The following is a 15,297-nucleotide window of genomic DNA, read 5'->3' as shown; positions in this document are numbered from 1 at the left end:
TTTAGCACTCTTGATAGCATTCTCAGGAGAGAACGCCAAAGATAAAAGCAGCGTATGGAATGAACTACCCTCTCAGCCCTAGAGATGGTCCCTCCGGATCAGGGTTGAGGCACATTGGCAGAATGGTGTGGGGAAGCTTGCATTGCTGCTGCCCATGCTGTTTGTTCTGTGAATAAGCAGAAGACTTCAGTCTGCCAAGCTATCAATACAAAGCCTATTATGAGCACTGCATTCACTTAAAATACCGTGGTGTTTAATACTTAACCATTAGTTAAAAGTTTGCTTCTCCTCACTGGTAATGAAGATAGCCTAGGTACATGTGCTGTAACTAAACACTTGGCTGTGCTAGTAAATGGAAATTTAAATTTACATATAATTATGAACACAACCCCCCCACCCCATATTAAAAGAACATTATAAAGGTTGCAAAATCAAGCACTCAAAAGTGCCAGAATTAAGTTACCTGTGCCCTTTGCATATGCATTATGTGACAATGTTTAATTACATCGTCACCATACTGCTTTTGCCACAGGACTCCTGCCTCTTTCAATGAACAGGATGGACTGTGCTCACTTAGTGAGCCTCTATTCAGTATTTTGTTTTCTCCCCATTGTTCAATCGGTGGGCCTAAGCCTTATTTACTTCACACTATTCAAACCTTACTATGAAGAAAGAATTATTAATTTCCTCATGGATTTTTCTATGGCGCTCATTACTATAATCTAAGTACTTCACAAGCAATTAATTTATCTTCACAAAACCCCAGTAAGGTGATGGGGTGGTATTAGGGCCATTTTACAGATGGGGAAATGAGGAATAGTGAGACTGAGGTAAAAATATCAATTAATTTTGGGGGCCCAATTTGAGTCACCTAGGACCTTTAGCATTATTAGAACTATATATTCAAAGGAGAGCTGCCATTGACTTCCATTGCAGCTCTGAGGAACCCTGTACTCTAGTGAGTTCAGACTGTTCTGCCTATGCTTCTGCCCTGTCCCTATCCCAGTCCTGTCTCTTCCCCACCCTGGCTCGTCTTCCTAGTCCCATTCTCCTCACCTAGCCAGTCCCAGACCTCTAGTGCACAGCAGCAGAATTTAGATGATGAAAGTCAATTTGAGAAGTTACCAACTTTTCAATTGAGATATTGCTATGGAATGTTGGCTCTGGTGAACTTAGTAAGCATCTAGCCCCTTTTATTACATACATAGACCTAAACATGTAATCTATTCTCAAATGAGACTTGGTGAAATAAAAGATAATTTTGCAAAAATGGTGCATTATAGGCTTTGAGCCTCCTCAGGCTCATGGGGTTTTCCACTTGTACAGACCTATGAAGATACACAGGAAAAGGGGAATGACCTCTGAGCTCTTCCCTCAAGCTACCTCTTCCTTGCACCCACTGAGGTCTTCCTTTGGGACCTGATCCAAGGCCCATTGAAATCAATGTAAATGCTTCTATTGACTTCAATTGGCTTTGGATCATGGCTGTGGTCCTCTGTGGCAGCAGTAGTCCCTTGTAACCAGCCCCAACAGGTTTGCTGAGTGGAAAAGGCAGGGAAGTGTTGAGTGATAGTATGTGTATAAGAGACACCTTACTTATTTTAGTCTGGGGAGAGCAGTGTTGGGCTGGTTGAAAAAAAAAATTGATCTAAACTGTTTTTCCATAGAAAATTTTCATGGGAAGTGCCTGCTTCCTGTGGAAAATTTCAACTTTTTCTTGAAAAACCCAAAACAGGAAAACCAAAAAGTTTGGTTGTATTTTTCCACAGGGGAAAATAATAATCTGACCAGCTCTAGAGGCATGGTAACTTGGAGCAAAAGGAGAACTGGGACGTGTTAACCCATAGAGTTTTAAATACTGAGGGTCAACATTTTCAGGAGCTCTTGAAGATCTCATAAGTCCTCCAGGAGCCCAAGGTATAGTATGTTCTTAATATTCCTTAGGGGGAATAAATCTCAGACAAAATCTTCATTGTGAAAGTAAAAGTTGTTAGAGAAAGTAATAAACATCAGAACAATAAATATCAAGAATGTTATACTTAAAAAATAGAAATAATAAGGAAAGTTTTAATTTAATTAATAGGTTTAATTACTCATATAATTCAACCATTAGAACTACTCAAAGAGTATAATTATCAATGGCTCACTAGCAAACTGGGAAGATGTATCTACTGGAGTCTTGCAGAGGTCTGTCCTGTGTCCAGTACTATTCAATATTTTCATTAATGTGTTGCATAAGGGAGTGGAGAGTGTATGTATACAAATTACAGATGGCACCAAGATGGAAGAGGTTTCAAGCACTTTGGAGGACAGGATTGGAATTAAAAATTTCCTTGATTAACTGGAAAATTGGACTGAAATCAACAAGATAAAATGCCATAACAACAAGTGCAAGTGTACTCTTAGTGAGGAAAAATCAAATGTCCAAAACAATATGGGGAATAAATGGGTAGGCAGTAGAACTGCTGAAAATGATCTGGGGTTATAGTGGATCACAAATTGAATATGAACCAACAATGTGATGCAGATGCAAAAAAGTCTGATATCATTCTGGGGTGTATTATTAGGAAAGTCATATGTCAGACACAGAAGGTAATTGTTCCACTGTACTCAGTAGTGACGAGGCCTCTGCTGGAGCACTGTGTCTGATTTTGGGCATTATACTTTAAGAAAGATGTGAACAAATTGGAGAGAGTCCAGAGGAGAGCAACAAAAATGGTAAAAGATTTAGAAAACTTGTCCGGAAAGATTAAAAAACTGGGCCTGTTTAGTCTTGAGAAAAGATGACTGAGTAGGAACCTGATAACAGTCTTCAAATATGTTAAGGACTGTTATAAAGAGGACTGATTAATTGTTCTCCAGGTCCACTGAAGGTTGGACAAGGAGCAATGGGATTAATCTGCAGTAAGGGAGATTTAGGTTAGATAGTAGGAAAAACTTTCTAACTATAAGGATAGTTAAGTACCGGAAAGGTTATAAAGGGAGGTTGTGGAATGCCTATCATTGAAGTATTTTAAGAGCAGGTTAGACAAACACCTGACAGGGATGGTCTAGGTATAGTTAATCCTGCTTCAGTGCAGGGGGCTGGTCTATATGACCTCTGGAGGTCTCTTTGAGCCCTATATTTCCATGATTCTATGATACTTCCAGAAAAATGTAAGCATGTAAAAATTAACATTAAACATTACAATTACAGCCTCAACTCTGACCCCAGGACATAGCTTTCAAAAAACATAGCACTTCAATTTTTTAATTATAGAACGATAGTTATAAACATTTAAATAACAGTGTTGAAAGATAAAGCGCTAGCAGATCTACAGTAACTATAATCCCTTGCACCAAAATACAGAAACAACACATTCCAAGGTCTATTGAACAAACAATTTCTATCAGAATATTGATATTTTATAATTATCAAACTATGCAGACATTGTGCAAAGAAGAATGTTGCATATTTAATACATTTAACATATCTTTGTACAGTACACCTTCTACTGTGGTAATATATAATATCTAAAATAACACCATGTTTTCACTGTTCATTGTACTTATATATCTGACTTCCTTTGCCATACCATAGCAATTAGATAAAATACAAAATAACTGTATGAAATTAAAAAGAAAAAAGAAAAAAGGGGTCAGAGTTAAGGTTGTTATTGGAATATCTAATGTTTATTTTCACTTGATTTTCATTAGGCAGTATAATCACTATAAAGGTATTCATATCTTTAGGTACAATGACATCATTATAATTTTGTATGCTTTAATGAATAGGATTGTTTTTTTTACCTGTAGTGTTCTTGGTTTTTGTTTTAATGTTTATGTTTCCTACTGTAGGAACCCTAATATTAAGTTGATGAGGTTATTTTTATTTCTGGGAATATAATATTTTAAAACTCATGAACAGGCTACACCTCATAAATGTATTTTATGTATGAACTTCCATCAGATCATTAAATGTATTTTAAACTATGTTTACAATAGATAAAAGAGCTTCGATGTCCGTCATTACTGTTGGTGATAGATGTATATTCAGGAGATGTACAGTACATTCATTAGCCTTTTATGAAAACCTTTGAAAGTGGGAGAGAGGTTTTAACAGTCTTTCTAGGTCACAATAGGAATGGGTTAAGTATTTGGAAAAAATAATAGGTGTCTCAAAGTTCAACCCAGACCTTGAACCAAAGCTTTAAGGTCCAGGTTGGTAATAACCTTCCTTCTTTCTAATCCATAGTTGTTTCCTTAGGGCCATACACCATACAACATTGGGAGTTGTTCTTATGACCTGTGCAGCTCCAGAACATATGAATTTTGAGGACAGTGGTTGTATATAAGTAGAGACCTGTTGTACTTGGTGTGATATCACCAAAGCTATGGAAAGCATGAAGGAGACCAGGGAGAAGGATATTTGGTGTTGGCGATCACAATAAAAGCATGAAGGAGATAGAGATAACCATGTCAGAAAACTGATTGTGCTGGGGAGAATGGGGAAGAAAGAGAGGAAGTGACTTCATTATTGAAGTGAAGTTGGGGATGGCTGGGAAGAAAAGGAAGGACCTGAATAGACTGAAAGGATGGAGAAAGCTTCCAAAGATTTGGAGCTTCAGGTAAGTGTCCAGAATTGAGGCACTTTATCTGAATCTTTTGTGGTTTTCCCAAAATGAAGGCTAGTAAAGGCACAGAGTGAGCCTCACACCAACTAGAGTAACCTCAGCAGACGCTGAATGGCTTTTCTTTAGCAAATCATTGAAAGTTTCATTAGAGGCCACATGTCTTTCAGTGGACTCAAAAGCTGCAATCTGAGTAGTTACCAGACTGACATGCACTCGACATGAGTAAATGTGGAAACTTTGATATTTTGAAGTGTATCAGTGGTAAAGCCAGAATATGTTCGATGCACTAGAATCTTAGAATAAGCCACCTTTCAAGTAGGAAGTGACACTGAAATTCCCTCTGTTTCATAGCTCTGCTCTTTTTGAACTGTAGACCACCTGTAATTGTTTAGTATCAGAGGGGTAGCCGTTTTAGTCTCTATCCACAAAAACAACGAGGAGTCCAGTAGCACCTTAATAGGCTGACCAGATAGCAAGTGTCAAAAATCAGGACAGGATGTGGGGGGTAATAGGTGCCTATGTGAGAAAAGGACTCAAAATTTGGGACTGTCCCTATAAAATCAGGACATCTGGTCACCCTATACCTTAAAGACTAACAGAAAGCTTATGCCCAAATAAATCTATTAGTCTTCAAGGTACCACCGGACTCTTCATTGTTTTTGTAATTGTTTAGGAAGCTATAATGGGTTTGAATCACCACTGCGTTATTCCGGTTTCATACCAAAGAAGCTAAGTCAGTGAAATATTGCAGTGGTCTATCAAGGCCAATTTTGGGGATTTTGCTCAGAACAGGAACTCATGTGCTAACTTATGTTCAGCCTCATAGTCCATTCACTTGAACTGTTGGCTGTATTTGTGATTGTTTTTTATTATCCCAATGCAAATTAATTTTGTCTTCGCCTGAACTGATTTGATGTAGTGTATGGATATTTGGATGTTGTAACTTTCTGCCTGCTGCCTTCCAGATTTCCTCTCTCAAACCAGATGTTGGAGCATAGTGTGTTTTTAACATGATGTGATATGTACTTAACTTGTTTTCTATTGCCTGATATCTTAGTACATAGAACAAATTGATACATTTATGTACCACTGCACCTACTACGCTGCCACATGGACCTATCAGGTCTAGCATGTCCTGTCATTCCATTGATTTCAATGGAAGACCAACAGAAGGTAGCAGCACAGCAGGTGGACTAGAAGTAGCTGGGAAGTGGTTAAAAGGAATAAAATAGTTGAAAAAGAAAACCCATTAAAACCTCAGATAAGCTGAACTCCGACTGTGCTCTATGCCTTATTGAAACTTCATGTTCACTTCAGATTTGGAGAACTCCGAGATTTAGGATAGTAGCCATACTTCACAGTCGGGTTTGATTATTCTTGTGCATGCTTGCAGTGGTTGCAAAACCCAGAGGATTACATGGAAAAATGTCGAAGCTGAACGATAGAAGGGGTTGACTTACTGAAATAAAAGCCTCTGTCTCCACATACGAACTGGAGAGCATCAACCAGCTCAGCACCACAGAGTGTCTCTGGGCCAGCAGTGGCAGAATTGGTTAAGGTAAGCAAACACAGGCCAAGGTAGAAGAGATGAATGTAGGACACAGTGTGCATCTTCACCTGCCAAAGAAGCAAAAGTACTGCGTCAGAGTTTCCCAGTAGAGTCCTAAAGAAAATGAAATACTGCACCCCAGTGAATTGGGAATGCGTATGCAGTGTAATTTGTTAAATAAGAGTAACCACATATTAAAAAAGTTCTCATGATAATACTGCAAGTCTTTACATTTTCCATTGCGTGCATTTTATAACCTGTTTTTTTCTTCCGGGTGAACATTCATGGTTCATGTTTACACAGAGTTAAAGAACCTTCTAAGAATGGACTTGGACTTGTTGCAGCTGCATATGGAAGAGGTAGAAAGAAGGCAAGGGAACTCAGGGAGGCCAAAATAACTAGGGTGGGAGAGCAAAAGCAGGAAACAGGAAATGTTCAAAAAATTAAGATGAAAATTAGTCATGGTTTATGGGCCAAATTCAGTTCTGTGCCAGCAGGTATATCTTCATTGAAGTTAGAGTTACACCCATTTAGCTCAGGTCTGAACTTGACCATATGAACAAGAGATTATAATTACTTTCTCTCTCTTGTATTTGTGGTATAGACTCACCACAGAAAGTTTTTTCTTTCCTAGAAAAAATATTAAAGGTCCAAATTCTCAGCTGATGTAAATTGACAGAGCCCCATTTGTCTCCATTTCTGTATTGATTTACAGCAGCTAAGGATCTAATCCAATATGTGTAGCGCTACACAACCCCTAGGCTGCAGAAATGACATAGCAGTTTTAGAAAATACCATTGTCAAAATAGTAGGAAAACCCATTTATGTCTAGTAGTAGGGGCAGTGAGTGAGACAAACATTCTGCAGACTTACGCCCCATGCTTACCATGTTGCAGATTTCAAAAGAAGAAAATATATAAATAATTTGGAACGGTTTCCCTTTTTTCTAGATGGCATTTCCGCTGTGAAAATAACCAACAAATCCAAATCCCTTAATATGTCATACAAAGTATGAGAATAATTATATTCCCATTTACAAGAGTCTTTAGCCAATTTTGCCATGGAAAAACCAACAAACGTTATTGCATTAAAATGACTTCAATGGTAGATGCAAGAACATCAGATTATAAATAACTGATAACATAGGGCATCATTTCCTGTAAGGATTCCATATTTTAACAAACACCAGTTTCTTCTTTCCCCTTCCATATTCTTGAATTTCAAATAAAAAAGTGATGCACCTGCAATTTAAAATAGCTGTTACTTCAGAGGAGATAAATCAGAAAGATATTAACCACATAGCCTCAGTAGACTGAAAGACTTTGTATATATAAGAACATTATGTATTTAACAGTTTGTTCTTGAATAACATTTGGGACAGCAATAAACATAAATCCTAAGCATTTAACAATTTTATGTTTTTCAAGAGTTTTCAGCTAGGTTACATGGTAAGATAAATATCAGCATGTAGCTAGGACAAGACAGATTCTCCGGTGTTTTTCCTTTAGTACAGGCCAAGAAAGCTGCACAGTCTAACCACAGAGAATTTCTGAAGTTTATTCCAAAATATAAAACAATCAAGAACTTGCAGACTAGTTAAAATGTTGAAAAAAGAAATGGATTGCCATGTCCATAGGGCTCAATTGATTGATTTAAAAAAAAAAAAAAGTTAGGTAGTGTTCCTCCAAACTTATTCAGGAACAGGATTTATTTTCTTTATCATTTTAATTAAATGTGCCATTAGTTGATTCAAGATGTTTGTGATAAGATTGAAATTCCCATTTACATCTGAGGGCAATATAAGAAAAATACTTACAGAAATGTAACACAATTGGTCACAGGTTTTTTTACAACAGGTTAGGGTGTTTATTGTGTGCCCAATCTGAATAGAAAACTGAGGTATTTAAAAAAATGTACTGGTTAGTGGGTGGGGTTTACTGAAGCATTTAATTACATTTGGACACCAAATACAAGTACAGGATGAACCTGGGTAAACTATTCCATTAATTGCATCAAATGATTGATCATATTTTCACAGCTGGAATTTCCATGGATCTTTCTCCAGTAACATAACCAGCTATTACTGCAGGCCTGTTCCAACAGTGCAAAATAATGGCACACAAATGAACTGACATAGGCTGAACACTCCAGACCTCTTTTACACCTTTCATGTTTTCTGACTCCACCCATTGCAAAAACTTGAAATCAGTTGGCACAAATTGCATGTAAATAATCTTTACATTCATAATGACAGTTGTCCATTTAATTACATTTGCAGTCATTATAAATACTATGTATAAATACCAGTAATGACATAAGTAGCATGTATTACAGCGTAAAATAGAATATAGGGTTATATGTATCTTCTGAAGTACAGGTTGCATATGAAACTGCAGGAGCGAATTACCAAACCAGAGTATCTGAAGAAACATGTAATTACAATGTAATAACATAGTATTCACTAGTAATTATCTTGTAAGTAAAGTATACGTTTGGACCAGATCTTCAGCTGGTGTAAATCAGTGTTGTTCCATTGACTTCAATGGAGCTATGCTCATTTATACCCACTGAAGAACTAGCCCATTATTTTTAGGTCTTTTAACTTTTAGTATTGCTCAGCTATTTTTTTTATTTGTTCATCTTTCAGGTATGTTGGAATGAGGTGTCTATCTGGACACCAAAAAATTGTTCAATTGCAATTCACATATTTTACCTAGAAAAGCTATTATGAATTATAGTAAGGAAAGTGGATGAATTCTGCTTGTGACAGGCACCTTTTTTAATGAATTGGGCCCTCAGGTAATTATAGCTGTGGAGGTTGTGTCAACTTCTTAAAACTGTGCTTGCAAATTGGAAAAAAAAATCCCAACATAATTCTTGAAAGATATGACTTTGCTGAGAATGGAAACTTGAATGGGGGCCAGTTGATAGAAACAGAGGTCAGTGCATCTATTGCAGTCAAATTTACCTAAAGAGAATTGACACTCCTGAATAGAAATGATAGTATTATAACATGAAACTTTGCCTGAAAAAGCCCTCCCTACAAAGGGAAAAGTTGACAAGATGATGGGGAATATTTCCACTTTCCTTATGTACAATTGTTTAAACTATATGAATATGCAAGGTCAGCAAGAGTTGTAACTGGTTTCTAAAATAAAAGGCAAACTGAACTTCATTTTTACTTTTAATATATGAAAACACAAAAATAAGTAAATGTAATATAGTGGCAACACACTGCTGCAGTGATACCATCACCTATAAGTTTGAACACCATAAAGTATGAGTGTTTTATGTATTGTTTGCATAGAATAATAGTACAGTACTTTAACATTTACCATATGTATAATGCATATATCAATATAAACCTCTGCACCTGCAGAAAATATCTAAAAGTTCTTATTCTCAGTTGAACAACATTAATTAACTATAGATAATAATAGTAACTGGAAGCTTTAATATTGATATAACAGAAATATTGTAAAGTTTTCCTAACAGAAGCAGAATTTTAAATAATTACCTGCAATAGTTTTACCTTTACAGTTGTTATCGGTATGTAATTGCAACTATCACATACAGCCATTTTTCAGATCATCTAAAACTGCATATTCAGCAATTTATAAATAATTTCCAGTTCAGAAATATTGTTACTAAAAAGTGCATAACACTCTCTTAGCCAGAAGCAGACAATACACACTAAAATAAAACTCCAAAATGATTTCAAATAGTAATAAAGATTTACCTTCAAGAAATCACAAAAGCAGCACTTTAATAATTGTGTTGAAAGACTGTTGATTTTTTCCATTGCTTCTTAAAAGTGCAAAGTCTGGAAATGAATTTGTTAGCAGAAATAATGAGAAAAAAGAAATCCAGAGAGATGTGAGATGTTGAGAGCAATGTCACATTTCAATATTGAGGACTTTATTCCATTGCGCAGGCTCTATCTGCTCTGATTTTAGCAGTGACAGTGAGATTTAGCAAACAGAAGAGGGATTTAGAGAAAATCCTCACATTTATCTACATTACACAGACACTGTAGACAGGAAACAGCTGGGGGAGCATTTGCCTTCTCTCTCTCTCCCTCTTCTGGCAAAGTTACCGAGTAAGGACTTTTTTGGGCATGGTGACAAATAACATCATACCTTTGCATTTTAAAACTAGAGCACAGAAGCATATTTTTTTCCCCTTAAAAGAATGTGCATTAGTGACAGAAGGGTTAGCACATGAAAAAGCTTATGCTGCCATGGAAAACAAGAAAGTGTATTATGGTTAACTTTCAGCTGGGTATCTATCTATCAGCTTATACACCTTTGCATTGTTAGGGTTGGAAATTTGGTAGTCTATACAATCGATAATAATTTAAGCCTCCAGCTTGTAGTGATGTTAACCCTGAAATAGCAGTTAGCAATTTGATATAAATATGAGACTCGGTGAGCACTTACTTGTGCTAAATAAGACAAAATACCTTTAACAACCTCATGGGAGAAGTGATATAATTTCCTAGAACCTACTGTAGTCAGAATATAGCAGTGCTATTGGCCTAGTATGGGTCATTGTCTCATGACTTTGCTTTTTTTTGTACAGTAAAAATAAAGTGAAATTTCCCCTTTCACAAGTATTCTTCATAATTATTCTTGGTAACAAGTTAAATGCCAAGAGGCAGGAGATAATTTTACTTTGTTAGCTTTATAATACATAACTTTTGCCTTTTTATTTTTCCTCAGTTATGTGTATATTATAAATAACACCAGCTGGCCAGCAACATGCTCTCACGGGTTATGATGTCATTCAAATCCCTCAACTGTTAGTGGCTTGCAACACAATCCAAGCCAGCTGTTTTTCTGTTTATAATGTATATTGCATTTCAATTTTTGCCATTGAGAATAAAGATGTGATGCTATTTCATAGATACAATTTGTGCTTGTTATCCTTTGGGTTTGAGAGGTGGCCTATACAAGAAGATTATTAAACAACATTGCATGGCCAGGGACCAAACACATAGCACAGACAGTGCATTATTTCTACAAAAACTGTTTATTTACATGGCATTTTGTCCTTATCTCTTTCCACTCCTCCATATAATGAGCACCTACTTGGATGTTATTAAAAATCACATGTTAGTTCATATCATTACATGTGTAATGGTTCAAGTCCAGTTTACCTTGAAGTACATCATATCAGTCAGGCAGAAAAGATATATGACAATGATTAATCAAACAACATTTGGTTATTCCAACACTCTCTCACTGGTTAATACTCCTTTGATTAATTCTCTGTATACTGTTCTAGGTGGCATACAACTGACCAAGCTGAATACTCCTTGGTAGGGACTTCTCTCTCCTAATCATGGGTTAGTAAGGCTGAATCATTTGTACTTTTGAGCTAAATTAAATGTTGTTGCTCAGATAACATCCAACATTTAAGGGATCCTCATATTCATGTGTGGTACAGGTACTGTATTTTATTATTTTACTCTCCAGGGTGGCTTCAGTGTATTTTAACCTTGTCAATACATTTCAGAGAGTCCATTGAATAATCACATGATCATTCAGAGAGTCGGACATGTCCTGCTGTAACTCAGAATGCATGTATCACCTTACTTCGTCAATTTAATAGGATTGTTTTGGAAAAGAGGTGATCAAAGCACTGATCTCCTATAGGAGTAACCCTTATAAGCAACGAAGATGAGTATGCTTGATCCTTCCTCCACACTCTCCCCTAACCAGCAAAAACTCCAAACACAAGCCCTCCCTTACTCCCTCCTTTACTCCCTCCCTCAGTCCTTCCTTCCTCCATCCCACCTCATTAGCCCTTCCTTGGTTGTACTCCTAGCAAGATGGATAGCGATTATACTGGAAGATGGCACTAATATAGCTCCTATAGTGGTTGGAGAGACTTAAGGTCTCTGGTCACTTCACAGCACTGCTAATTCTTCCTCCATACATGGATCCACTCTGAACTCCTGCAGTGAGGCGGAGTGGTTTCTCTCTGTCCCTGGGTGGGTGAAGCCAGGCTGAGCTCTGCCCTCTCACTGGAAGTTGAGAGGTGGGACAGGAAGTATAAGAAGCGGGGACCACAACTCAGTGGAAGAGGAGTCAGGGAAGGAGACAGATGCCTCTTGCTTGCTGCAGGCCTCTGGCCTTGTGGCCAAACCAGGCTGCGGCCTGCCCCCAGAGGAGACTGAGCCCAGAGAGGAGCATCTGGGATTGCTGGTGGCCTAATACCGCGAGGAGATGAAGGACCTGTGGACGCCGGAGCTCCCCACCCCCAGATTGTGGTAGGAAGTGGCCCAGGGAAACCAGACTTTAGTCCATTTTGCTGTCCGTGATGGAATCGGTATGTTTCGGTAGGATCCCCACTGATCCTGTGGCACAGTCCTCCGCCGCTGTCAGGCCCTGGGCTGGGACCCAGTGGAGTAGGGTGGGCCCTGGTTCCCTCTATCCCCTGCTGCCAATCCCCCTTCTGGGGTGGCAGCTGCCCCACCTTAGGCCAAATGGTTTGTTTGCTGCTTTTCCCTGCCTGAGGGCCAGAGCTCACTATACTGTTTGCTGCCCTGCCCTACTTGAGGGCCAGAGCCCCCTAACCGTTTGTGGCTCTGCACTGCTTGAGGGTCAGAGCCCCATATATTGTAGCCCTCGAGTCTCTAATTCCCCCTGCGACTGGGCTAACCCCACAGTGACACAGTGAAGTGGAGTGGCCTCTCTCCTAGCCAGAGAGGGAAAGATAACCGCTAAACCCACTACAACTCCACATTCCTCACCCTGCCTAACTTTCTGATGCACTTCACTTCTTTCTACCAGTTCTTGGCCTAAGAGTAAGGTCTTGAACACGCAACCAGGGGGAGCCTCAGAGAGAGCAGACCATGTTAAGAAGAAGTTCCTGGCAGTGGCACATTTACACTTACTGCTAGTAAGACTCCTAACCTGAGCTCTCTTCCCAACAGCCACAGACTATCCCTCTGACAGAACCCCTTGTCAGACTCCCACTTCCTTCCTTTAGAAAATTAACCGTTTCATAGGTGACATCCACCTTGGGTTTTGCTAGTTCCTGAACATGTAAGGTACAGAGTCACAGCTCCTTTTTCTGGTGGCCACATTCCAGTAACCTCTTTCTAGCCCTATCTTGAAGACAATATTTTTTAAATGGGTGTCCTAGCTATTGGATATAAAACAAATAAAACTGACTTTTTTGGTGAGTTGTAATCATCCTCATCAGCTGCCCATTTTGAAACATGCTAACTTTAAATGGCAGTTTCTAATAGTGAGAGGCCATTTCCTGAAAATATTTTTTTGTAGATTTCAGTTTGGGGAATGTTTTTTATTATCATGCAGGACTGTCTATTAACTGTCACTGCTATGTAGAAATAGGCTAACTACTAGAAAAGTGTCCATTCTTTCCTTGCAAATTCTAATAGCCTTGACTATATAAACCACAGGGAATAATGTGCCATATGATTAGTATTTAATGACTGAGTGCTTACGTGGTTACTTGTGCCCCATAAAATGAAGCACATCTATAAACTACAGACTACATAGTAGTCATAAAAATGATCACCAAGAAATGTTTAGGTCACAAATAAGGATTTAATTTGAATACATCTAATCAATCTAAAATTATAGAATGATTGCATGGGTGGTGCTTTGTTTGGTGAGAATTCATCTTAACTAGATCCTGAAATTATATAAGACCCATACAGATAACTGCAAATGTATGAGATAATTGAACTTGTGGAGATTTATATATTATCAGTGTCACCTTTTGCACTTTTAAGACCTGTATGATATCAATTAGATGCTGTAATGGTCGTTTGTCAAATTTTCCAACAAGCACAATTGCACCTTCTCTCTCATCCCTACTTATAATGGGAGGAGCTCTTGGTAAAAATCTGCAAGGCTATTACCGTAGCCTTCTTTAAATATCTCCTTAAAACTCACTAATGGTGTGATGTCTGCAAAACACTCGACAATGGGTAGGCAATTGAGGTGCTGTGACTTCTGCTTAATACACTAATCATAACTGTATCACTGTTACACTGATTGTGTTCCACCGATCCTTTGGTTATCTCTAGACTTATGCATAGATTGTAAAGTCTTTGCGGCAGAGACCAAGATGGTGTGAGGGAGGATGAGAAATACAGTGTCACTATGCTTGAGCAGGGAAGAAGGTGGGATGTAGGACGGCAGAAGATCATAAACAGAAATAGTAGTGAGTAATTTTGCCTCATTGTACATCTCTCTTCTCCCACTCTAGCACAGAGACAGGGCAGTCATCTGATTGTGCTTGAAAGACAATGATACTGAAAGAAACACGCAGAGAAGCAGTGAGATCAACATGATAGTGCCTTAGGAATGTGAGGAGATATTTTGTCTTGAATATCTGTGGTAAGATTCCTTCAGCTCTCATTCCCCAAGAAGTAGAGACCTGTCTGGAGTGATGCCTAAATAAATATGATTGACTAGCTTGCTACTAAATTAAAGTCTTTGGCCTATCTGGCAATTGTAGTCTTTGTGGCAGCTTTTCCCTTTGTGTCCTTATTGGCTAAATTAGATGTTAATGCTGAGATTTTCAAAGGGATGAAAGACACCCAACTCCCACTGAATTTCAATGGGAGTTGGGTGCCTAATTGCCTTTGAAAATCCCAGCCTCAGCTCTGTGAAGTGGGGACCATCTCTTTTCATACATTCTGTAAATCACCTCGCGCACTTTCAGATGCTGTAAAATTATAGGTACTATCTCCTGAACCACACCAGGATTGTTTGGCTTTTCTAAACTCTTGTGAATGAGATGTAAAATTTCACATTAACCCTGGACGAATGTAGTTTTTATATCCTGGGAGGAAACTGGGCTTGGAGAGATGGCGGGGGAGAACAATAGTTTTATTGATATGAAATTCTGTGTTCCAGTAAGGGATAAAGTCAAGTGGACAATGAAAGACCATGTTCAGCATGATGCAAGTAGTGGGGAGTAATTCATCTCATTTATTTACCTAGCAGAAGTGGTAGCAACTAAAAGGGGTGCTTTAAAAAGTGTTTCCTGCAGAGGCTCCTGACTTAGGGTTTTTTCTACGACGTTATAACTTATTTTTTTGGATATGTATGATTTCTATTCAGCAGGTTTGTTGGTTCTTTATTTTGCTGA

At 38.2% G+C, this 15,297-nt stretch overlaps 1 protein-coding gene across 4 annotated transcripts in view; it reads right to left on the bottom strand.

Moving 5' to 3' along the window:
- The window catches only part of IGF1 (insulin like growth factor 1), an 84,572-nt gene extending 74,421 nt beyond the window's left edge, over nt 1-10,151 (bottom strand). For 3 of the 4 annotated variants that reach the window (XM_054033259.1, XM_054033258.1, XM_054033263.1), the window contains exons 1-2: nt 9,902-10,151; nt 6,074-6,230 (exon numbers count right to left, since the gene is read on the bottom strand). In XM_054033259.1, coding sequence (XP_053889234.1) covers nt 6,074-6,230; nt 9,902-9,964 — 220 coding nt within the window. In that variant the 5' untranslated portion in view covers nt 9,965-10,151. Of the gene's footprint in view, nt 1-6,073; nt 6,231-7,978; nt 8,025-9,901 lie in introns of those variants that run through there. The other variant, XM_054033269.1, reaches the window with a different exon arrangement.
- Nucleotides 10,152-15,297: the final 5,146 nt, after the last annotated feature.

This window comes from Malaclemys terrapin, chromosome 1 (genome assembly GCF_027887155.1).
Source record: "Malaclemys terrapin pileata isolate rMalTer1 chromosome 1, rMalTer1.hap1, whole genome shotgun sequence".
Classification (NCBI taxonomy): Eukaryota; Metazoa; Chordata; order Testudines; family Emydidae; genus Malaclemys; species Malaclemys terrapin.
Note: the sequence above shows the minus strand (reverse complement) of the source record. Positions and strands in the feature narration are given on the sequence as shown.